Source organism: Haliotis cracherodii, unplaced genomic scaffold, assembly GCF_022045235.1.
Source record: "Haliotis cracherodii isolate W230 unplaced genomic scaffold, xgHalCrac1.p SCAF_1, whole genome shotgun sequence".
In the NCBI taxonomy this organism is placed as follows: domain Eukaryota; kingdom Metazoa; phylum Mollusca; class Gastropoda; order Lepetellida; family Haliotidae; genus Haliotis; species Haliotis cracherodii.
This window is the reverse complement of record NW_027266264.1, coordinates 70892647-70917890: the sequence shown is the minus strand read 5'-3', so window position 1 is coordinate 70917890 and position 25244 is coordinate 70892647. Positions and strand designations below refer to the sequence as shown.

General features: G+C 38.2%; 1 protein-coding gene across 2 annotated transcripts in view; it reads right to left on the bottom strand.

Moving 5' to 3' along the window:
- Nucleotides 1-4980: 4980 nt before the first annotated feature.
- The window catches only part of LOC139466911 (neuronal acetylcholine receptor subunit alpha-10-like), a 48913-nt gene continuing 28649 nt past the window's right edge, over nucleotides 4981-25244 (bottom strand). For both annotated transcript variants that reach the window (XM_071248665.1, XM_071248725.1), the window contains exons 3-7: nucleotides 20494-20705; nucleotides 13648-13692; nucleotides 13165-13274; nucleotides 8973-9508; nucleotides 4981-7521 (exon numbers count right to left, since the gene is read on the bottom strand). In XM_071248665.1, the coding sequence (XP_071104766.1) occupies nucleotides 6887-7521; nucleotides 8973-9508; nucleotides 13165-13274; nucleotides 13648-13692; nucleotides 20494-20705 (1538 nt within the window). In that variant the 3' untranslated portion in view covers nucleotides 4981-6886. The remainder of the gene's footprint in view (nucleotides 7522-8972; nucleotides 9509-13164; nucleotides 13275-13647; nucleotides 13693-20493; nucleotides 20706-25244) is intronic.

Sequence of the window (25244 nt, the reverse complement as noted above, 5' to 3'; positions counted from 1 at the left end):
TCTGTGATGCAGGGAGGATGGGATTGAGAGTGTCGAATTCGATCAAAACGTTCGAAGAACTAGGGGAAAAGGGACAAATTAGTAGAATTTATCTGGCTTTGCCTCTCTGAAGGGCAATTTAGATTCCGTTTTTCATAGCGCCTAATTAGTGATTTTGACACAGGAAAAGGAAGACTCGTAAATATTGACGGGAAAGTTGTAGCGATTGAAATCAATCTTCAACTAGGACTGAGAATATTGGTAGATTTAGCTGTATGTTTTTACATCATTATTCGTTCAACACTTTACGCAGACATTATAAGGACATTTGATAGGGGAATAATTTCACAATTTGAAGTCTTATGATGTCAAAGTTGGCATTTGTTATCAAGGGAGTAGTACGGTGACCATTTCATCTGTTCGAGTCATTACCATGTGTTAAGGCGTTTGATATGCCCGTCTAGATGTTCGTTCATCATTATGAATACAAGAACACATAGGCATACACAAGGGATAGGCTCCAGTTACTGTTATATCATTTCACCACTAACAACATTTGCTACACAAAACAGAGATGTGTCCTTAAAATGAAAAAAAATTAATGAAAAGTTTGTTGACGTGCACTTTCACTTAAGTGTTCATCTGTTGTGGTAGTCCTGAGCTGGTTGCTTGTATGTGTGAATGTGGTAGTCCTGAGCTGGTTCCTTGTATGTGTGAATGTGGTAGTCCTGAGCTGGTTCCTTGTATGTGTGAATGTGGTAGTCCTGAGCTGGTTCCTTGTATGTGTGAATGTGGTAGTCCTGAGCTGGTTCCTTGTATGTGTGAATGTGGTAGTCCTGAGCTGGTTGCTTGTATGTGTGAATGTGGTAGTCCTGAGCTGGTTCCTTGTATGTGTGAATGTGGTAGTCCTGAGCTGGTTCCTTGTATGTGTGAATGTGGTAGTCCTGAGCTGGTTCCTTGTATGTGTGAATGTGGTAGTCCTGAGCTGGTTGCTCGTATGTGTGAATGTGGTAGTCCTGAGCTGGTTGCTTGTATGTGTGAATGTGGTAGTCCTGAGCTGGTTCCTTGTATGTGTGAATGTGTTTAATAGATGTATATACCTCGTGAAACATTATCAGTTATACTATCATCTAAGTTACATTTACAATGGGATACTTACATTTATGTTCAAATGCACATTTGTTCCATCTGAGTTCATGAATTTATCACGCTGATCCCAATGACATTCCCACTGTATGGCATTGGAATCTGTTATTGCAGTCGGCATCGTCACAATCGCATTACACTTGTCAGTTGTTGTCTGATGATAATCACTTTATAGGCTTGTTCGGGGTATCATTTCAGAGTTAGTGAGTTAATCGTATCAGAAGCTATCGGTCGCCTATGACAACCAGATATTACATTGCATAAAGTAATTAATATTATGTCATGATAATAAATCATTCCATTTAAAACCACGATATGCACAATATTTCAAACCTGACAGTGTTTATCGATTTTTCAAACAATTATTTACTATGATAATAATAATGAAAAATCGCGAAGGGGAAGACACGATTCAAGCAATGGAGGAGGTATGCGGTGTTTGTTTGGTCATATATTTCCATCAGTTGATACAGCTAATGTAAATGCTTCAATACAAATTTCACTTTTAAACGTATTCTGTGACGATGAAATGGCCAACTTACACGCGTGCCTTTTACGTCAACAGCTTTGTACAAATTTACTTTTCATAAATCAAGCGGGGTAATTTCTCGACCTAACGTTATTCCAGAGAAATCGAATGTAACGAACAACCAAATACATTCAAGTGTTGGGGCAATGGAGTCTGGTGGCAGTACAAGACAACCTTATTATCTGACTTGGTCAATAACGACTCGCTTCAGCCATCAGTTTCCCTATAATAGGCTCAGCAAGGCGCTTAGGACATGTGTGAAATAAGCAGTTACGAAACTGTCACGAAGATTGCCTCCTATATCAAGAAGAAGATTCGGGTAGAGAAATGAGATCATTCTGAGGGCTTCTGTGGTGGTATTTGGACCCGGAAACGTCTTGCTACGTATGAGACGAGATACTATTTCAAACGACTAGTTACAGCGTTTTACACTAGAGATGTCAACGTTGCGACTGACCAGTGATTGAGTGGGCTGATTGATTGGAAGTTTGTAGCACTGGTGACCAATGGTTTAGAGGTGAAGGGGATAACATTATATACCTTAAAACTAGATCAGAGTAGTCACATCTAAGAATGATGCATCACTTCCACGTATCGGTATTCAGGGTTATTGGTATACTGTTGTGGTATTTCTGTACCATTCTGTGGTACTTTGTGAAATAAACGTGAGTACAGAGACACGTTTTGGTCGCCGGTTTGTTTTATTCATATTCCAGGTGACAATCCATAGTAGGCTTGAAAATGCCAGGAATATGGTAAAGTGTATTGACGAATATGCTATCATATATTTAGAGCGCCTCTGTGGTCTAGTGGATAAAGGGTCTGCCCTAAGAGCGGAAGCTCAGTGAACTTGAATTGCCTGGATTAACACAGATTGTGTGACGTATGTAACAGACGTGACAATCTATACACACTAAGGCTTAGTGTTTCTTTGGGCCTTCATATAGAGAGTGGACGTGGATACGTTAATGACGATCCGTCAAGTAGGATGATATGAAACGCTGAGATCACTTTGATTCACTGTGAAGAGCATCACTGTGTAGTGGAGGATGGGGAGGCCCACAAACCATTAGTCTCACCCACTTACATGAATTCTGGCACGTACGCGTGTAACTCAGGGAATTAGGTTTCAGTCCATATCAGCTATATGGATACACGCGTGTGGGCATTAAATATTATTATCTGGGGGACTAAGGTGACGTGAAATGGGGTTTAATGTCGCGTCCAAGGTTAAGAGATTGCGCGCGCGCGCGTTTGTGTGTTTTAACATGAATACCAGGGTAACAACAAGTATAATCTTTTAACGCTCTACCACTAGACCACGGCGAATAAAGGATTCGAACCACATCCAGTGCGATGCCACTTTAACCACTACGCCTGAAGCATACTCTTCAAAAGAAGTTAAAGAACACCAGATTGTTTCATATGACTACTATATTTAATCTGCCATGTCGGGTTATATAATTTTGCTAGTATATATTTATATTTTTACACCTGGAAAAGGGTTAAGTAACACCTTCTTGCATTCCCGATTATAATTTTTGGAAATGTCTACATTGGATGTTGATTTGAATATAATCAAAAAAACTTGGTAAAGAACAATGAATATACCTCATATGGTCGCAATTAATGAGTTATGCCACTCTGGAAACAGACACAGATGTGTTTTATCATAATACAGAGCTCCATTTATGATAAGTAGTTATTTATATCAATATATGTTATGCAGCGTTAAACCCTTTTCAAGGGGTATATATGATTTCATGATACATTCGCATGAGTAATATCTGAGCAGACTGAAACGGAACTAAAATGTAAATTCAGTTATTTTACACTACCTCATTCAGATACAAATTTATTTCACATGTAACTGAACCAAGGGGAAAGAAAGTAGACATATCATATTTAAACCACACACAGAGCCATCAAGTAATACAGAATACATTGTAGTAAATGATTGAGAGAGTTAAAATTTAACGTCGCATCGGCATTATTTCAACCATATAGCGACTTGTAGTAAATGAATACCAAAAAACCTTTACAGCAGATACAACTTTTATGTTTATATTTGACATAAAGTATGTACACATATACAGTATGATTTTCGAATAGTAATATGCTCTATATACAGATCAAAGTGTGCGAAAACCAATGGCTATACAAGCATCACAAGTAGCTCAAGCGTATATAGGATATAGGAGCGAGAGAAAACGAGTTTCCATGTACACCACGTCCTTGGGTAGGACAATCAATAGTTCACAATAACAATACCTTTGTCAACTAATATAATAGCCGATCATATCAACAAGGATAAACTATGTTTATCACATTCTTCAGATTGTCCCGTCGATCTGCAGAACAGATTGATATTTGTGTACTACTGTTGTATAGGAGCAGTAAGGCAGTGTAACGTTCAGTTACCCATCCCCTTTAATTGTGTTGACGTCGATATGTGTACGATGACAAATATATACATGGTGTTTTTTTAGAACACATTTAGATATATTGCCATGCGTAGATCTCATGACGGATATATTACCCAAATTTTATAATTTGGTGAAATTGCAAGTTCGATGTGTGCTTGAAAGGTCGTTCAGTGTGAGCTTATGAATTCGTTATTGATTAAAACTTAACCAGAAGGCATTACACGTGAGTGACCATGTGATAATCGGAGCTGTTTTTTGGAGGCTCGATTCTTTGTCAGCTGCAGTTGCTAAACCATATATATAATAATATATATAATAATTCCAATATTAAAGAATACTATTTACTATTATAAAATAGAGAACGCCTTGCAACAATGTGTTTTTGTGTCAGACAATGTAAAATAGTCTGCAGCATATTTTGTTTTTTGGTAAGCCAAATCATATTAATAATATAATATAAGAATGGACGATCCCTTGCTTGGACCTTTTACAATATCTGAGTTTTTTGGTACCTATATGATGTTATAAAAGAAAATTGTTCGTGGCAACGGGAGGGTGTACGAAACGATCCAGGCACACTACTGCCTACTGCATACTACCAGCACCAGCTTGAAAACTGACAGCAGTGATGGCTGACAATTGGCAGTTTTAGTATAAATGCTTTAGGTAGTGAAGAAAGCGTTGTATAATTACTATTTGTAAAAAAATAATGCGTGTCAGCATTTGTTGTGATTATACATAATTTAGTATATGCTATATAACGTACTTACAAAACTGCACTCATAGTAACTATACCTAAGTCTTGCTTTGCAAACAACAATGTCCTTACATATACTACACAAAAAAGTTAAGGATCACCTGATTCTTTCATATTACTAAAGTTAATCTGTCATACCATGAATAACTATTACTATAGAAATATGAAAGAATAGGTTGTTCTCCAAATTGTGAGAGTAGTTTCGTCATATGGTTTTATGCTGGCTTATTCTACGACCGATTTAAGCGAAAGCAAATTATGAAGCATGGTACGTTTCCACACCTCTTGATACTTAATCTTGTTACTGACTATGTCGTTGACATGAAACCAACATTGAAACATTCTCATTGTTCGACCATGATATCGATAACAGTGTATTTGTTCATAACAGAGAACAATATAATCTATATAATACAGTAACATTCAAGCTTATACATAGCTGCATGAGGGCAGAATAACATGAACTAAACACAGCTGTTCAGCATCTTTATAAGTATATGCACCAAGCCTAAATCGAAATACAATTACGAAACTATCGCACTTAAGCTGGGCTTGAAATTATCCGTATCGATATTACATACAACGTATAATCAGAATTGTCCTGAAAACTTTGACACGTGTATGAAATGATATGACCAGGGTAAAATCTGATCGCAATGATAATTTTGTTTATGATATAAATAAACAACCGAGCACTAATACATTGTTTAAAATTCCATAAACACCTTATGTGATATTTGTCTTCAAATTGAAATCAATAATTAACTTCTGCTGAATTTCTGACACGTGGAATATATTATGTCTAAGCTTGGTGTATATATCTTTAATATCTACATGTAGCTTAAACTACTCCCTCCTCAGAACATTTATAATGAGTATAATTCATGCATTCAATTACAAAGCACAAAGAAAAATAAATACAACAGTATTATGATGACAACAATATATCCTTTCACACAAAACTTGTGACATTCTGTAGATAAACCCGTCTGTCTGGAAGGACATGATTAGATACTTGATTTTCAAAAGGGCAACGTTCACTGAAGCGCTTATAACACACATTCGAGACAACTGTATATCGTCCAGTGATATGGAAATAAAAGCAATAAAATCCTTTCCATTATCATAAGAAATCTCTGCCAAAAGCAGTGTCCATTGCGCGATCCGACAATATCATGAGTATGCGTTTATGAATTACTATAAAATAGGGATGATACAAAGGCGAGTGTACCATTTTAGCGCTGAGGCACCCGTCTCAAACACACGCAAAGGCAAGTCAAGTGTTCATTTGAACAAACACGGGAACACAGGGAAAGCCAAACTTAGGAATTGAATCGGACATTATTTCGGTAACTGCTGCGTTAATTTGGAAATTCCCTCCTTGTGTCTACATAAACAAATTAGAAAGTTTTACTAAGGCCGTGAATTATGTAACCCTGATAATTTGAGCAAGAGACGCATGACGCCTCTTTGAAACAAACGTCCCTGTAGTTGTAGCTCCGGCACGATGGAAGATGCACGAGAAGTGATTATCGTTGTCCCCAGTAACTGAGAGAGACTAAGCTGAGCAAATATATAACTGTTGACATTTTCAAAACAATGTTTGGAATCCTTGAAATTGGATTGTCAAATAAAGACGAATGCCGTGTCACAGTAAAAATGGGTGGTTTGATAATAATGTTATAAACGAATACATCTAGTCAATCTGAATAAATTAAAACCACCCACAAAAGATAAACCGTTTAAACAGCTGGAGACAGAAATCACCAGAGGCACACCACTAAGAAGAATAGTTTCTTATTTGAACTAAGTGTTGTTTGTTAAACACTTCCTGAACGCAGCGACAATTTCAAATACTACAGTACACCATTCGTTTAGAAAGTGGTAGACATATATCCCCCCAAATTAGGAAAAGGTAAAAGAATGAATACTAGTATTCGCTATGAAATGTGAGATGTTACGCCCGTTCGTGAAGTTAATGAATTCTGTATAACAGGTCTCTTTTAAAAGCGTTACAGTAAAACACAGAAATTGGTAATGAGATTTGTATTACACAGGTTGTGTAGCCGGTGCAATAACAAGGATAGCTAAGGTTGAAATTACAGTTCCAGCAAGGAATATACAGAAAAGAATTCTGTCCACAGTCTGCGCCAGTCGACGCCAGTCCTGCATCACCTCATAATCTTTTTCCTCTTTCTCATGCTTGTCCAGAATACGAGTTAAAGAAAACAAAATGTCCTCGTAAGACTTGGTAAACTTTCCTCTGGAGTTGGACTGCTTTGAATGTCCATGACTATGTTCACCCGATACACCTGACAATGTAGGGTACGCCCTATCCCTTCTGTCCTGGGAGGTATTCTGACTATGAGTGTCATTTGACAGCGGCTCGCCCACACCATTGTCTAAACTGAGTTCATCTTTCAGCTCCTGGGCAATGTTTTCTAAGGTTAGTTTCAGAGACAAGTTTCTCATGAAATTGCCCTCATTGGACGAGCAATGGTTAAGAAAGCACCTGTCGTTGTTGGAAAGGAATATACTAGGATGACGATAGCTCCCAAGAAAGATCTTTCGCAGCCAGCCTGGAATAGCTCTTTTGTCTGGGCCTCGGTGATGGAGGTTCAGCACAAACACCGTCATGATGACGGAAACAGATGTTAGCGACATGACTATCGTCAGGTAGATGCCTGTAAGATAACAGTAAAAGAATCCTTAGATTGTAGTCAGTGTAGCAACTACTAGGGGCGGTAAGCTATTCAGTGTGTGGGTTGAAGCCATATCATGTCGTGTAGCACCAGGGCATTTCAAGCCATTTAACCAAATCAGGCTCCGAATAGACGATTTCTAATTATGTTACAGATACCTAAAGCAAGGCATTAACAGTTTTCCTAGAATGTTGTAATTTAGAAATTAGAAAGTATTTTTTTGGTCATCCCTCAGATCTCTGTATATGGTAGCTGTTGGGCATTGTCATTCTTTGTCCATGGGAAGATTTGAACAAAAACTTGAAGTCGATATCGGTTCATAACACACGTGGGAAATTTACATAAAATATATCGATTTTTCACACACTGAATTCAGGACTGATTGAAAAACAGGCTTTTGAAAGCTGGATTAAGTAATAATTGCAAACTTAGAAACATTACCTTGGGACATTATTTTAACATTAAAATCAACATTTGCTAGCTAATCAAATAATGTAATCTTTCTTCTTGACTGGACATATGGAAGAATTGTGCAATATTGCCATAAAGGTAAGATCAATACAGATAGGCTGCATCTTTAAGGGGCGTTTTTCTTCTGTTACAACGTTAGTATTACATTATTTCGACTTGCTGATCACAACACATAAAAAATATGTTGCTTGAAAGGAAAATACTTTCACGATTTTCAAGACTGTAGTCGTGACAGTACAGTGATGGAATCCGCGAACATTGCTTTGTTTAATTAACGAATTGTTAATGTTTGTGCCCCCAAAAGAACAGAGCTGTTTTTCATCGTAGTACATCTGAATATTGATCTTAATATAAAGACATTTAAGCAACACCAAATTCATTCTATATTCATATTGTCACACATTGTCTGAATGTAAAGATGACAGGGATGATCTAGTCATCTCTGCCGCCACAATCATCTATGCAGAGTTGCGGCCCTTAGGCGTGCCATGGTCCTACGGTGGTCAGTTCGAATCCCAGATTCACCCTGATAATCATTAATGGTTTGTGAGCAGCATACGCGAGCCGTGTGTTACAAAGTGGTAAACGTGGCAACTGACTCACGTCCTCACGTCCTCCAACAGATACACCGTGACATAAATTAACAACTTTTCAAAACAACTTATAACGCAACTCATTTACTCTTAATTTAAAGGTGGGGTGATTTAGCAATATTCCAGCAAAATCACGGCGGGGGACACCGGAAATGGGCTTTCCCCATTGTACCCATGCCGGGAATCAAACCTGGGTCTTCGGCGTGAGGAGTGAACGCTTTAATCACTAGGCTACCCGACCGCCCCTTTAAAGGTGGAAATGATATTTGTTTTTTCATAATAACTGAGATAATATCGACTCAATTCTTAATTTAGAAAAACGTTAATGTTAACCTGTTAAATAAGAGAATGTAATGTGCAAATACTTACTAATTAGAGGAACAAACTCGGACGTTTCAGGAAGATTTTCAGCGACGGCTAACATGAAGACTGAGAAAGCCAAGAGCACAGTAATTCCTAGTGCTATTTTCTCACCCGAGTCTGGTGGCAGACAAAAGACGAGCAATGTCAGAGCCGACATCATCACACACGGGAACACCACGTTGTACATGTAGTACAACGTACGACGTCGAATTGTGACGTAAAATGTCACGTCAGGAAAAGGCTCATCGCAGCAAGCATATCGCACAACGTTACGGACAATCTTTATACGTATAAGTTCCCATTCTCCGTTGACGACGTAATTGCTTAAGTCTACCTCTGTTGTCCGGTTTGTTATGTCCACTTGATAGCCATCATATGTCCAAGAGCCGAACTTAAGACGACATCGCTGTATGTCGAAGGGGAAGTAGGTGACGTCAACCTTGCAGGAACTCTGTAGTTTGGTTGGGACAGGCCAAAACACGTTACCGTCAGAAGCTACCATAGCGTTAGCTGGCATCAGTCCGTCAGTATATTCTGCAGCACTGCAAAAGAAGTGCACTGTTTTATAAGAACAAGGACTGGCTTTGTGTGACACCATTTGATTAACAAGTACATGTACTTTTGAAATTAAATGTTGAAAAGAACATTGAACGGGTGAGTAAAACCACAACCCTTTGTCAAAAACAGACAATGCAATTTGTTGTTATGTTATTTAATGACAACATTCTCACTGTTTCAGAAGTTCCATTCTGAATAGTTTGCATAAAGAACATAGACTGTAGACTGAGATTTACTGACCTAAATGTACCAGTTTATCACATAGAGGATTAAATATATTCAATACTCGTATAACGATCAATAGTCTGGCAAGAATATTCACATTCCTACTTGAATCTGGGAATCAATATATCTTTCCTTAATATTCCCTAGAACGTTTCATACATGTAGGCGGAAGTTATGGTTTAGGAAACGTATGGCACACACATAAAGATAATGAGAGCAATGAGACTTTAAACGACATCCCTGGATAAACTCATAGATTCCACCCAGAGTACCAACATGTGTGATTGCTATAATATTCCCGTTTCTATGGTAACACGTCCTTTAATGTTTTTGCAAGAATGTATTTATGAACTCTGCATATTTGCGAAATTCGTTCTGTCATCTGGTTCCATAAAGTACTGAAACGTAATCTCGTATCCCACTTTGCATGTCCGAATACATATAAAACCAATGGATATAAACCGACCAATAGTACAGGATTAATAATGACTTCAGATGTTTTGGAGTTGATTTATACAACGAACAAAGGAAATTGAATTATTCCCCGTGAGAGTGTGAATTTAGGTTTGTTTCACTCCTTTAATGACCAGAAACTACATAGCACACAATTTGCAATTTCCTTTCAAAATGTCACATGCTGTGTGTCAAATATCAATATCGACTTAAATAAGTGGTAATTGGTTTACAGAAAGGCAAAACAAGAATTCATACCCACACTGGAATAAAAAAAGCGATAAAACTCTTTCCATTCTCATAGGTGAGGTGAGGTGAAATGGGGTTTAACGTCGCGTCCAAGATTATTGCACTTATATAGCGACGTGCATGTACGTGTGTGTGTTTATGTGGCTGCTTGTACTAGTCCGGACTGATTCCGATTTATAGTGCCTGCTCACTGAGATACCATGCCGCAGTTTAACATGAATACCCTACTCAGACACAGTATACTGACTCCGAGCCGACTAGTCCTTGTTTTAGCCCTTTATTGCCGAGCGCCAGACAGGGTAGCAACAGGTACCATCTTTTAATGTCTTTTGGTATGACGCGGTCGGGGATCGAAGCCCGGACCTTCCGCTCTCCGGGCGGACGCTCTACCACTAGACCACGGAGGCGGTTCCATTCTCATAAGAAATCTGAGTCGATTGTACGGATCCCAATATATTATAAGAATGCGTTGATAAATCAATATGAAGTAGTCATGAAACCAGGTACAGTGACAATGCACGAGAGGTGGCTGAAAAGTTCTGATCTAACATAGAAAGATTTATTGAACACCCTTAACAGATTGCATGGTGTTTGCAAACTTTTGATGTTTACAGGCTGTATTTGACCATGACAAAGGTTTAAACACGGTGGGTTTCAAGGCTTCTGACGCTGATCTGAAACGCTCCAGGTTCCCCATCTCTCGTTAAAAATCACATCGTCTTGAAGCAGACCTTACTGCTTCTTGTGAGCGATTTATAGCCATGGACAATAGTTGGGTTCATCTCTCTCTGCCAGACTTACAGAACGTCCATCAGCTGGCAAGGTGATGCTTTCGGTTTTCGTCATCCTACTAGTGGACTACCTCCCGAAAGGTCAGACGAATGCGTGAGGATAACATGGCTAAACGTCGCTGACGCTGACGTTGTTCCACCACGACAATACATCTGTGCACCCGTCTCTTGTCTCCATGGTTGCAATGCATGAGTGTCGCTTTGAACTCATTGGCGCGATCAGAATTACACCTCTTCCCAAACTTTACGAAAGACCTGTCTGGTAAGTATTTTTTCAAATGATGATGACGTGGATGACATGAATAACGCCAGGCGGATGCCTTCTACACCAATGGGATCCAAAATTGCTTGAAATTGGCGGAATGGGGACTATTGGAAAGTTGAGTCATCCCACATGTCAATAGTGTCAATATTGTCTTGTGGATAGCATTTTGACATTATGAATCGTTAAGCAGAATATATACACAAAAATTAAGGCGGTTCACTGGTCTCCTTTCTTTCTAGTTCAGGAAAATAGATAAGGGTAAGGGAATTGGCTATTTGACAATTATTGAACCATACCAGGTCATCGATAAGTTGAAAACGTTTGGCAAAATTCCCTCATTTATACTTTTGCAAATCAGAAATTCCGATTTATACGCATAAGGTCGACAGGAGGCGGTGCTCATGGGGATGCCTACCACTTGCCTAAATGTCCCATCCCCAGATTTCACATAGTGTTATCTCAGTAAACATAAGTAAAGGAAATATATGCTTTCAGTTTTGACAAATTGTCCTGAACCTTTGACGACTGGAAATGTAACAATATGTGGCCACCACGTTTGATGCCAAATGCCCTGTGGATCAAGGAATAAATTTATCTTTATGTTTGTAGTGTGGTATAGTGGTGTACACAATTGAAAAAAATCAAAGAAGCTTTTCCGAGATTGCAATCAAGCAAATCCGTTGAGGTTTTTAAGAATCTACATAGTTGTAATTATCACTTATATAGCGTAGAATTGTATGAAAGATTATCGTTAATCTTTGAGACAGGGGTTTGATGAACATGGAACCAGCAACATCTCCCTCTTTGTACTTATTTTCATTGAGCTTTGGAATCACTTACACTAAGATCTCTGACCAAACAGTTATTGTAGTTATGCTTACATATGTGGTTATGTTATTTGAGGCCTTGTGAACAATTACAAATATTTCATGTCTGGCAGCCATACTTTGGATAAGAGCTCTCTGATTCAGACTGAAGTTATTCCAATGAATTTGTGCATTCACACACAGACATGTTGCACCCTATTTGAACAACTTAGGAAGATTGTAAACAGTAACATTACCTTTACAAAATTTCCTGGGTTATAAATGGACAAATAAACTTGTGTAAACTTATGTTTATTTATGCTTTTAAATATGTAATATTTAGATTTATATGTCATACTTGCACGAACTGCTTATGCAAAAATTACAAGTAAGTGAAGGAATACCTTTCTTCCGGTACCATAAACATGGTATTATGCCGGAACTCATAACAGGCTAACATCTACCAGACACAGGGCGTGCTTGCGTAAGCACGTTGTGCAGTTAACGTTAAATAATCGTATATGGTTTCAAAAACAGTTGTAATGTACATGTATCAAAATGCCTGCCTTACATTCATTATACAGTGTATACATTATGTATCATGTCTTTACAGAACATTTTTCTTTGCTCAGAGAGCTCAATCAAATAAATATTCTGCATAACCGCATTCTTTCGATAAACGTCACAAAGACATTTTCATAATAATAATGAGTCTCCACACAAAAAACCCAACTTAACTTACGGTATAAAAATTCAGTTTGCTGTCTAACGCCGCACTCTAAATATTCCATCTATGTGGTGGCGGAGGGAAACATACATACATAATGTTCATTGGAAGACATTAAACTCACTTGTTATAAAGTACTATATCTGGCAGCCATAATTTGTGGCATGGTATCCTCAACATAGTGATGTTATTGAACATCGTTGGATTCCAGGTGAGGAATTCGTCCACCCACTCCTGAAAAGAGGACATACACTGATGCAAAGGGAGAAACAAATGCTTCCTGTTTTTCTACACTCAAAAACCGCTCCCTTACGATTCGGATTTCAGTTAAGTTACTAAACATATATACTAACTTGAACGGAAAATGCAATCTAAAACTTCCATTCAATAACTGAGTTATCATTGACAAGTAAAATCATTATTACATGGCATTCTGAAATGTAATTGTAGTCTTTTTAAGGCTTTGGTTATCGTATGTTTTTTTTTTCAAATACGACATGGTCGATTTTTCATGGAGATTAGATTAAGTATGTTCATGTTTGCCAATATCATTGTTCTATAATGTTCAGTATTTTAGCTTCTTATTAACGCAGTTTGTTGTACTAACCTGATCTAACCACACGTTTGTAACGAGAACCTGATTCTTCTCATCCTGAAACAGAACAAGGGTAAACGGTGAGTATTCAGATGTATTCAGTAATGCGCAAGAACCAAGAAGACTTGGCTGTGCACACAACGGACAATGAAGACCATTTCCATGTCCTTATATTCAACAATTAATCGATGTCGTAAACACCAATGCTCGAAAACACGTACATGATCCTGACTGTTGTACAGGGACGTAGTCTACGGTGCACAATTATTATTTAGAAGACAAAAGACAGACCAATGGAGACTTCTTTGAGAAATAGTATTAGTCTTGGAAAGCTTAAGAAGAAAAGAAATCAGCAAAGCCATTTTCTCTTCCTCTAAAAGAACGCAATTGTTTTGTTCTCAATACTGAAAGGCATAGAGGGAATGTATTACCATGTATATGCAGAAAGACTTTACGCAAACTTTACTTTCTAATTGACTTAACGCTTTCTGTCTATTTGGTTATTGTAGAACCAACTCTAGTAATGATAAAAATAATATTTTTCACAAGAATACATCGCTGGAGTCCGTCATGACATACATGTACTATAAACGCGTCAATATCCTTGTTAATGTTTTACAGCTGGGAACAGGTCGCAGAGAGAGCAGGATACACGAGGAAATGTAACAAGCAAACCCGATTACGGCACAATCCGTTCTACAATATACGTTTACAGAAATATTTGTCTTACAAAAAAGGGGGCACGGGTGGCCCAGTCGTCTTAGGCGCCGCGATTCGCTGTGTATATTTGCGTCCCTTGGGCACGCCAGAAACCTATGATTGTGGGTTCGAATCCCGGTTCGCCCCGATTATGTTTCTAGGTTTGTCAGCACCATACCCGTGCTAGTGGTTTTCACCGAAGTGGTAAATGACTGAGACCTGCATCACTTCGGGCTTTCCTCCCACATTAAGCTGACACGCAAAAAGAATGCAAACTAACATTGCACGTGTATACAATAAATTATCAGTATACATGTATATGCCTATTGGATGATTGATCTCCCATATACGTAGGGGCATGTTGTTCAACATAACCATGATCTGAACAGCTTTTCAACGCAGTAGGGTTTTCTTTGTCGGTAAGTTAGCTGACCGGAAGCAGCTATTGATAATGTGCGAAACGGTATTGTGGCGAAAGTAGACATTCTGGATTCTTACGAATCTTAATTTGGTGACAAATATTGATATTTATCGCTTCATTGTTACATAGAACGTTATTTTAACCTACCAGATCTATAGTTAAGCCGTAATTCATGTCCAGACATTAATGACGTATGTTTTGTGGGAGGTTCAGTCTGAGACAAATCCTAACAGCAGTATTCAGTTGTCTTAATTCAAGACAGCGTTGGGGTGTCATGCACAGTGTCTTCATTTGGGTTGTCCGAGGACAGAAATAGACGTAATCCTCTGCTTAAGTTATTTTAAAGTCCTCCGCGTGCACAATTTCACAAGGACATCAAGAAGACCCATATCGTATTTTGACTGGCTTTATTTACGTTTTCAGCACGTGACGTTACTAGTGAAACGTCGTCCTTTATAGCAACAGAATCCTAATGCTAATGTTGGCAATGTTCAACATGTGTGCCGAGTCTGAGACGTTCATTCACAAACGAGGACAACCACAAGATTGTCTGATGGAAACCTAATACCGCTAATTGGAAAACTATGTAAAACAAGAGTGGACCAGGTTGGACGTGGCTATCCCTCAGCTCTTACTCTAGCCTTGTCTGATCAATTTGGGATCTGTAGAATTGTATTTAAGAGTGAAAACAGGATGATGTCGCATCTCCCCTAAGGGGCTGTTTGTCGGAGTAATGAGAGCAATTGTATTCGCCCCCACGCTAACTTCCTTGTTTACATTAGAACCCGGATTGGATCAGAAATTCTGGACACGGGATATAGTTTGCAATCAGATTTTGCTTCCGTCCTTCTCTCCTCGGAGAGCTGGTGTCATTAGCCTATGGCTATTCACAATAACATAAGGAGGGGAAGTATCAAATGTATCGAAAGTGTTTACACTGTTAGATACTGTTGAATCGCCAATTATCTGACTTAAGGCATGCGTTTATTTACAGATGCAGAAAACTCCAGAACTGTTTTCAGATTTCCTTTCAAATTTGTTTTATTTGATAAAAATCGTTACTTATGATATGGTCCCCGGTCTGCACGTCAAATGAAGCTGACATGCTGGGAGTTTCACGTGATGTTTCCTTCCGCACAATCAATGGCTATGATACTCCATTACTTCCGCGAGTGAAAGTAAGATGTCAATGGGCGATCTTCCCGTATTCTGGGTCATTAGTTGCTTATTCAGTCTCACAAGAAGTATAGGTAATTAATTGATAGGTGGAAACAGCGCTGTTGTTGATAAAGGCGAGGATCATGTTGATATGCAAGGATGGAATTGGATATTTTTCATCAGATACCTTCAAAGAATAACACGTGACATCAACAGATCCACCTGTGCAGACCTGAAGAACAACCCACAGGGGAAATTTACCGGAGTTCAAAGTAACTGTAAAGGTCTGATCTAAGACAAGTGATCTGCATCTTCGCTGAGAGTTCCTTTGTACCTGGTTATATCGTCATGTTGTCCAGACTGGACGGAATATCAAACAGGGCTCAATTAGTAAATGACAGTGTGTGTTTTGTCTCTGTGTCTGTGTTTGTGTGTGTATGTGTGTGTTTGTGTGTGTGCGTGTGTGTGTGTGTGTGTGTGTGTGTGCGCGCGCGCACAGTTAATCTAACTTGACACTTGTTACTATATTAAAATGCATTATTGCGTATTGTGAGGCCATTATATGTGTTATCGAAAGATTATATCTCAGGACAACATTCCATTATGTTATATTTAAAGCCAAATTGTTTCCTCCCTCATCATCATAATATTATTTATCTTATGTTAAAAATTAGAGAGTATCAAAATAACTTCTTTATTACAATTACGATTACATTAAAATTATGTAATATCTTTCCTAATGACCCCAGTAGTCTTTAAAAACACCTTGTTTCAGGTTGACTCTTAGATATGTATTATTTTAAGTATATCCCCTGTCGAATGACACATTCATTTTTGTTTGTGTGCCAAACAGCTTGTTGTAATGTCTCCAATAAATGTTCCCTGGTATAACAGTTAGATAAGTGTGTACATTTGAAACTGACCGATAATCACTTATTGCCAATAAATAATGAATAACATGTTGAATCTTGTTAGCATGTGCGCTTTTCGCCCGAACTCTCTGTTGCGATATACGCATGTCGATCATGGAAAGTGTTTTTGGAAACAAATAATTACCGTGAAATAACATTAAAAGGAAACGCAAAAAAAGGGTATAAGAACAACCTAAGTTATGCTATTCAAATATTTACTTTGTGAGGTTTCAAGTTCTTTTCGATCGTTATATTACAAGAAAGTTGGTTGTAGGTTTTATATGTGTGAATACCCTTCACTGTGGGATTGTACACTGCAGTATTAATTCGGAAGGTGACTTTGGAGATGTTGAAAAGATATTAACAATGTAATTTTTCGTACATACGGAGATAAACAATAACAACAGAGAAATTGTAATGGAGTTAATGATAATTTCTGTGTTGATGGCCTCTTCTTCTCATATATGAACAGAGATGGTCACATTTAACGTAAGCCAAATTGACACGGGTGCACGTCCAATCACTTTTGCACTAAAATACTTTTTACGAACAAAGTGTCGAGCAATATAATAAAAAAAGTGTTATGAAAATATTCACGGTGGTTACGTTTTATGTCTCGCGCTGTTTTCATGGAAGCCTTTAAATAGTTCAAGAAAAGCAGAATCGATAACGTAATGCTTCGCACGTTGATTAGCCCAGATTGGAGGCACAGAGGATGCTAAAAGCCGGTAAACATGGTTACTGGGTTGTCTAGATTTTCATGATATGAAGGCTATAATTACACTTTATTTTGGATTTGAAGTCTAGAGATTGATAGAACTGGGGGCCAACATGTGTATTAATGCAATATGAAAATAATATATTTGTCAAGGTATCACAGGTGTCATCCGATTATGGAACGGAAAATAATAAAATAAAGGTTTAGCATGAACTCATGTGCTTATTTTCCACGTCAGTTACATTGGTGTCATCAGTGGGCGTCCACCTGAAAAGTACACGGGAACATATATGGTAGATGTCCAAATAGGGAATTATGTCCCTGGTGCGTCTTATTTGGAAATGTCCTCCACATTTTTTACAAAGTTTTAGCAAGGCCTTGAATGAATGTTGTAACCCTGATCAAACAGCTTTTTGCGCAAGAGTCGTGTGAGGCTCTTTGAAGTCGTGGTAGAAAGAGCATGCACGATATCGATTGTACCTCAATTTTTTAAAATGTAGACATCAAAGGATGGAGCTGCTGGAATATTGCTCTACATAAAGGGAATGTTGACAATTTGAAAGTTGCAGAAATCCCTCTTGTGTATAGTTCTTTGTCGTTCTAAATCTTTATGCATAGATCTAAATATGAATGGGATGAGGTGGTATCACAAGTCTCCTTTATTTTTAGCTTAGGTGGGAAAATCAGGGGACGGAATTGGCGGTTTGATCGTTATTGAACGATATCCGATCATCGATATATCTGAAACGTAATTTAAAACGTACTGGCAAAATTGCCTTAGTTTGAGATTTCAACTCGTATGTATAATGAAACAGGTCACATATTATCATTTCGACATTGCATTTGTGGTCAGGGAGAACCAAAATTGGCTAATTAATTTCGAAATATTGCACTTGTAACAAAAACTCAATAATGAGAGAAATTGGCAAATCAGTCTATTTCAACCTCAATCATGTAATCCTAGTTTGTCTAGTTTCCTTTTATCGGGAATGCAGATATCATGAATCGATTATGTATGAACTGTCACGTTTCGTAATCAATTGCATGGCAAAATAAAGTATACAGCCATGTTTGATGGTGGCTAATATGAAACAAACAAGAAATGTTTTTTAGATGGGGATGTATTCGAAACAGGTATCATTGTCGTCTTTGGATCTGAAGTTTGGACTGTTTCGACGACTGTTGTCTGCCTAGTAAAGAATTGGATAACATCTGTAATTTTACAAGATAGACACAATTTTATGGATAACAACTTCTTTAATACGGTATTAAAGAAGTTGTTATCCATAAAATTGTGTCTATCTTATCATCCGTCAACTTCTTAGTAATGCCTATCAAACAATTTATCTGTAATTTGGTGCCCAAATCCATCTTTCATGTTTATACTTTCTTTTGCCCGGCCGTTTAGTACGTTTTAGTTGCAGCCAATCATGACATCATCAAACATATCCCTGACATCCACGTTTATACATACAGAAGAACCGCGTTGTGTCGAACACGTGGGTACCCGGGAAAAAGTTTGAGTTATCAGGGGGAAAATCGAACATAATCTTTTTGAAATATTATTACATGTAATCTAGTCCCTTTGGTTTCATACTACCGTAACGTTTCAACGTCGATAAGGGGCACGGGTGGTCCAGTCGTCTAAGGCGCCGCAATTCGCTGTGCATAATTGCGTCCCTTGGACACGCCAGAAACCTATGATTGTGGGTTCGAATCCCGGTTCGCCCCGATTATGTTTCTAGGTTTGTCAGCACCATACCCGTGCTCGTGGGTTTCACCGAAGTGGTAAATGTCTTAGACCTGCATCACTTCGGGGTTTCCTCCCACATTAAGCTGACACGCCGTAATATAACGGGAATACTGTTAAAAGCGGCGTTAAACCCAACTCAACTCACTCACTCACTCAACGTCGATAACCATATTGACATTATAGTCATAAGTTCGACACAGCGAGGTTCGACTGTATACTGTTACTGATGATATTGCCCAAATCCTGAAATGAAGAGTGCACCCGAGAAAGTCAACCATTCTATCGAGGGATCTTCGTTTCCTGTTTCTCCTTTTCACTAGTTGCAATGCTAGAGCAGACCCGCCTACATTATGTTTGCAAAGGAGACAATATGTAAGTGTTGTATTGAGCTTTTCGGAACATGCCATTGACAACCGATGTGTTATGGATGCGTTTGCAAAAGGAACATGTAACTTCAGGGCGACGAGGATGAGGTCAACTCCATTTACGACAACCAAACCACCGAGTTCGTAAATGTAGAGAGTAAACCTAAGTAAAGTGTGTGTTTGTTTGTTTTTTTGTTTGTTGTTTAACGCCGCACTCAGCAATATTCCAGCTATATGACGGCGGTCTGTAAATAATCGAGTCTTGACAAGACAATACAGTGATTGATATCATGAGCATCGAACCACGCAATTTGGATTGATGACATGCATCAACCAAGTCAGCGAGCCTGACCACCCGATCCCGTTAGTCGCCTTTTACGATGCACCATTTGTCCAAGCATAATCACCTTTTACGGCAAGCATGGGTTGCTGAAGATCTATTCTACCCCGGATCTGCACAGGTCTAAAGTGTTTCTAGCAATGTTTAATCCATATTTCATTCAAATGTGTTTTGTGCTATAATTAACCAAGACACAAATCTTTATTTAGTACATTTATTATCAGAACAGAATGTTTATTTACTTATCAACGTGTTCAAAGCCGACTGACGTAACTTGCATTTAATCATAACGCCATGCTGTGTTGAAAATAACCATATTTTGCGTACAATGTCATGTGTGTCATCATTCAGATACACAGATCCAAATGTCATATAATTCATCTGTACATATCATGCCAGACAAACTTATTACCAATAACCTTCAGCACACAGCCAACTCACAAATTATAACAACACTCATAAAGCTACCATCAGTCGATTCAAACACACTCACCATATCAAATATTTGTGTTAGCGTTAATCCCATTCTAATAATGACTGCCGTTGTGGCGTTCCTGACCGGCCTCACTGCCTTCTCATAGCCCCTCATAATGTGGTTCATCAGCCTCTGTTCATCGGGGATGTTGGCCATTTCCTCTGGTGTCCGTTGTACTTCCACCAGCTTGATCTCCACAATGTTGTTGCCTTTTCCCCCACATCCTGAAACTAGTGTGACTGTCATAGATAAAGTACACTAATTGATTCACAATGCTGTCATGATATTTCTTGCCAATATTTAAAACATTGTCACTATTGTAGACGTTGGTCATATATCTGTACGTGATAAATATATATTAATGTTATCTCTAGCAGCATCTGAAACCAATGAAGGGTTGTACATATTAATCAGAGAAATTTACAAATGACAATAATACTAACAATAATAAAGCGTTATCACCGTTTTATTAAAAGATAAAACTTGAGATGGTCAAAACAAAACATACACTCAACAGTTTCCACATTGACAGTATCAGAAGCAAAACACTAAACGTGTAAACGTCAATAGTTATATAAAAGCGATCAAACCATTTCCATAATCATAGACACGTGCTACTACCGTAACTGAACAGTTACACAATGTCCCTCTTCTGTTTGTCTATTTGTGTCTCTTTATGTCTTTTTCTCAGTGTCTCCTATTTCTCATTTCTTTATCTTACCCTGCCTTACCGTGTCCGTCCGTCTCTTTCTCATTCTAACTCTCTGCTACTGATTATTCATTTATTTGACGTCTTACCTATTTAACCAACAATACTAGTACATGTACTACCATTCACTTCGTCGATGTCATCATTATCTTCATCAGACGGTGTAGGTGTGTTGAGTGTTTTCTTCGTGTGAATCAACAGCCCGTGTTGCTGATTAGTGATGCCTACGTGTAGAGATTCATACATTTCATAACTTTTTGTGCAGAGCCTCAAACTCAGCGAGAGATATATCACTAGCGCGTTTGTCATCAAACCTTTTTTACTTCGTGCTTCAAACTTTTTTCAATACTTGAAGAAATCAATACTCTGAAGAGTATCTTATCGGAAATCATGCGCCTCAAGTCTGCATGTAACCTTTGCTTGTCGTTTTGCTTTAGTTAGGCATATCAGAAAGGTGACATTAGATGGGTGCAAGTACCACATTCTCATAACTCTTTTAATCAGCGGTTATATTAAGATTTCTTTTATCTGGCCTCGACCTCGACGAGGCGTTATTAATTGTATTGACCTTATAGTAAATGCACAATGTCATGCAATCATGCGGAATGTCCTCAGTGGTTTAATCGCGATACTTTTCTCTGCAGACTGTCGTTTGTGTATAACCTATCTTAAAATATATAGGATCATTGTTCGTACTTGGTATATATAGGTGTCACGAGTGGTCAACTTGTCTGGGCGCGTTCAATGATGTAGAATCTGCCTGCCGTCGGTTCGAATCCCAAGAAGATTATATTTCTTTGCGACTGAAATACTGTTCAAAGTGGTGTTAAACCCGCAATCTCTCACTCCACAACATTGCAAAGGTTGTACACACGAGCAATACCTTCATCCAAGTTGACGAGATGATACTTATAGATATCCCATATGATTTCGGTACATTTGATCTTTCATAACTAAAATTAAATTACTTTCAGAATTGTTTGAACTTCTCCATTGACGTAGCCCCCAAAAAACAGCTATGAACCAGGTTGTCAAAGTGTCAATAACTCAGTAATCTAGTTAACTCCAGTACTTCAGGGAAAGGCAGTAAAAAGCATCTTAGAAGATAACAATAGGCATTCTCAACAGACCAGGCACAGTCTGATCCTTCTTGAGATAACGAGGAACGCTCAGAGCGTCAGGAACCCGGGAGAAGCCACTACTCATTCTCGCGTGGAGCTCCTTCACATGCCCATGAAACTTGCACGGTAAACATAGATCTGGCAGGGACTTTTTATTGAGCCTATCATGTGGTGAGAAGCACGTCTACTCTGCCCATACATCGAGTTTGTTATTCCAGTTTTTTAGCTTCATTTATCACCAGTTGTGAGTGCTGCCTGGTCAACAGGTCATGTCCAGAGACGACTTGATGATCACAGCGTTCTCACATTGTATCACGCTTGGTAAATACTGAAATAGTGTTACCGGAATCCTTTTAGGATTGACTTGATTATACGACGTATGACGTGTTTGTTATGAATAGAAGATAACCGTTCTTTGATGGTCCAAGTTCTCTCAGGAACGTTCTGGAAATTCGTCAAGGGCAGTTATGTCAATCTGCATAATGCGTAAGTCATTGTCCTCAAGACTAATGTACTTATCAAATCATCTGGTTTATGATGTTCTCACTACACGTTCTAGCTGGGATGCTCCTTTGTTCTGATTCACTTTGTACGTTTCTATTTCTAAATTTGTCATGCTATTTAAGTTAATTAACAATTTGTCTTTTTCGCTTCGCTCGTCACGGCAAAGACCCGGATTCGATTCCCCACATGGTTACAATGTGAGAAGTCAATTTCTGGTGTCCCCCACCGTGATATTACAGGAATATTGCTAAAACCACACTCACTTTCTCACTCACTCTTTTTCGCAACGTAATCGCTAAAGCAGAGTAGTCTTGTTATGTAACCCATAGTCACATCATACACGAATGCTGAGGTGGCCATTTTCAACATCCCTTAAACAAATCAGTCGCTTTCCGATTATCATGTTTGGGTCTCTTGATCTTTAGATAATATTTGTCCACAGTAGAATTCAGTCAACTAGCAAAACTTATCATCAGTTATGTATCATTGCTGAAAAGCTACGAGAAGGGGTTAAATATTCATCGGAGTATGGAACAGAGTGGTATAGGTTTATTTACACAGTTGACACTTCAACTAAAGGTTGCCCTATAGTTAAAAATGTTTCGGGGTACAAATCTATTAGAAAGCTGGTAATCTGTTCGTCACGTTGGGGAAAAGATAAACACTGTGACGAAGTTATCAACAGTTGCTAATGTTGCTCTATTGACAAAGAACGCTCAACCGCATCGCGTAGTGACACATGTTACTATACAGCAGCGTTTGCAACAAACCAACATGACATTACGTGAGTAGATACTTTTACCATTAAACACTAAGACCGGGGGTAAATGTTATGCCATCATTTATGTTAAAAGTTATAATTGCTGTTATTACTTCTTACACCAGCATTAGTAACTTCACTGACGTAACCGGATGTATGCTGTTCTATATATGTCAGATCTAAGGGAACACAACCACAATCTTGACCTTGTGATGCGTGCGTCCTAGATATCAAGTTTCTGGAGGTTCTCAGCGTCAACGGGTTTGTTCCAATATTATGGAACTTTACTGCGTAAATGGTACAAAATCGTTCGTCTAACGTGAAGTGCATACAATGTCGTTGTTATAATGATTCGAAAAAGTTATAATTAAAAATGTGTCACTTTATACATATTGTTCAAGTTTCGGAAAATATGAGTATTCGTTTACACATCGGTTTCTAGCATTGACATATTTAAATTGGCATTGGCTATGCTTGTTTGATGTTCAAATATTCTGAAATATTGATAAATGTCATATTTGGCAAACGTGTTCTGCCATCACTTGTGATCTGTTATTATTTCAAGTTGTTCGTCAATATGACATGCACCACACAGAGACTGCCATGGGTAATGAGTGTTGGACGAACATGTTGTCTCTTCCTTGTTATTTTTCCTGACGTTTTTTGCAATTTGTCCTTGTATTCATTATTGATCCATATATCACCCCGCAGATCCCCATATCTGACACAAATAAATAGCATGCCTCACACGCACTTGTCAGACTCTACTCCCACGTCTACATCAGAACATTGCAAAACCTTCATGTCTGATAAATCGACACTTCACAGTCCCTCCACTACATACATGCATCGATAAAGGCCGATAACTGTTTTAATGCGTCTGTGGGAATGGCAATTCTTTTCATGCAAAATATATATCCTCTGCCTAGCATTGATTGAATGAACTAAATGGATCGTTCTACTAAATATTTCAGTCCGAACTACTTATGGTAAAACTTTCATGAAAATCGTATCAGACAAAATCATTTACCTGGCGTCAATAGGCTGTTAATATGATCTTTTGAAACATTGATGTTTCAAACTATCTTCCCGAACAAAACATTGATCTCATTTCAGTCGTAACAACGTGATGTTTGTCTTCAATTGACAAAATTTCAATAATAGGCAGCTTTCTGAGACGTCATTAAACAGACATTTCGGGATGTAGCTTTGAGGCATTGGAAGACAAAGGTTTTCCAGATTAGTAGAATATGATGGTGCCCATAAATTACATTGACATGCTAAAGAATCTTTGAAAGTTTTTGCATTTTTGATTGGATGTTTGTGCCAGGAAGGCCAATCTTCATTTTTAATATACTTTTCATGGCAAAATATTATTGATTATAATCTCATTAGCATGCTTTGTAATACTATAAGGGATAATTTAATTTTTTTTATATATTTCAAAGGTGGCTATCGGAAAAATCTCTGTGTGTAATTTAATAGGTGCAACGTAATAACTGATGACGATACAACATTAACCTTTTCAATGCGTATTTTCAAAAGTACAGTGACACAACAAAGAGTTTCAATGCTGACGTATGATTGTTGCTTTTAAAGGACATTGTCTCATGTGTTTTCAGAAAATGTTATTAACCCTACACACAGTGACAAGCATAACGCCTCAACACGTGGG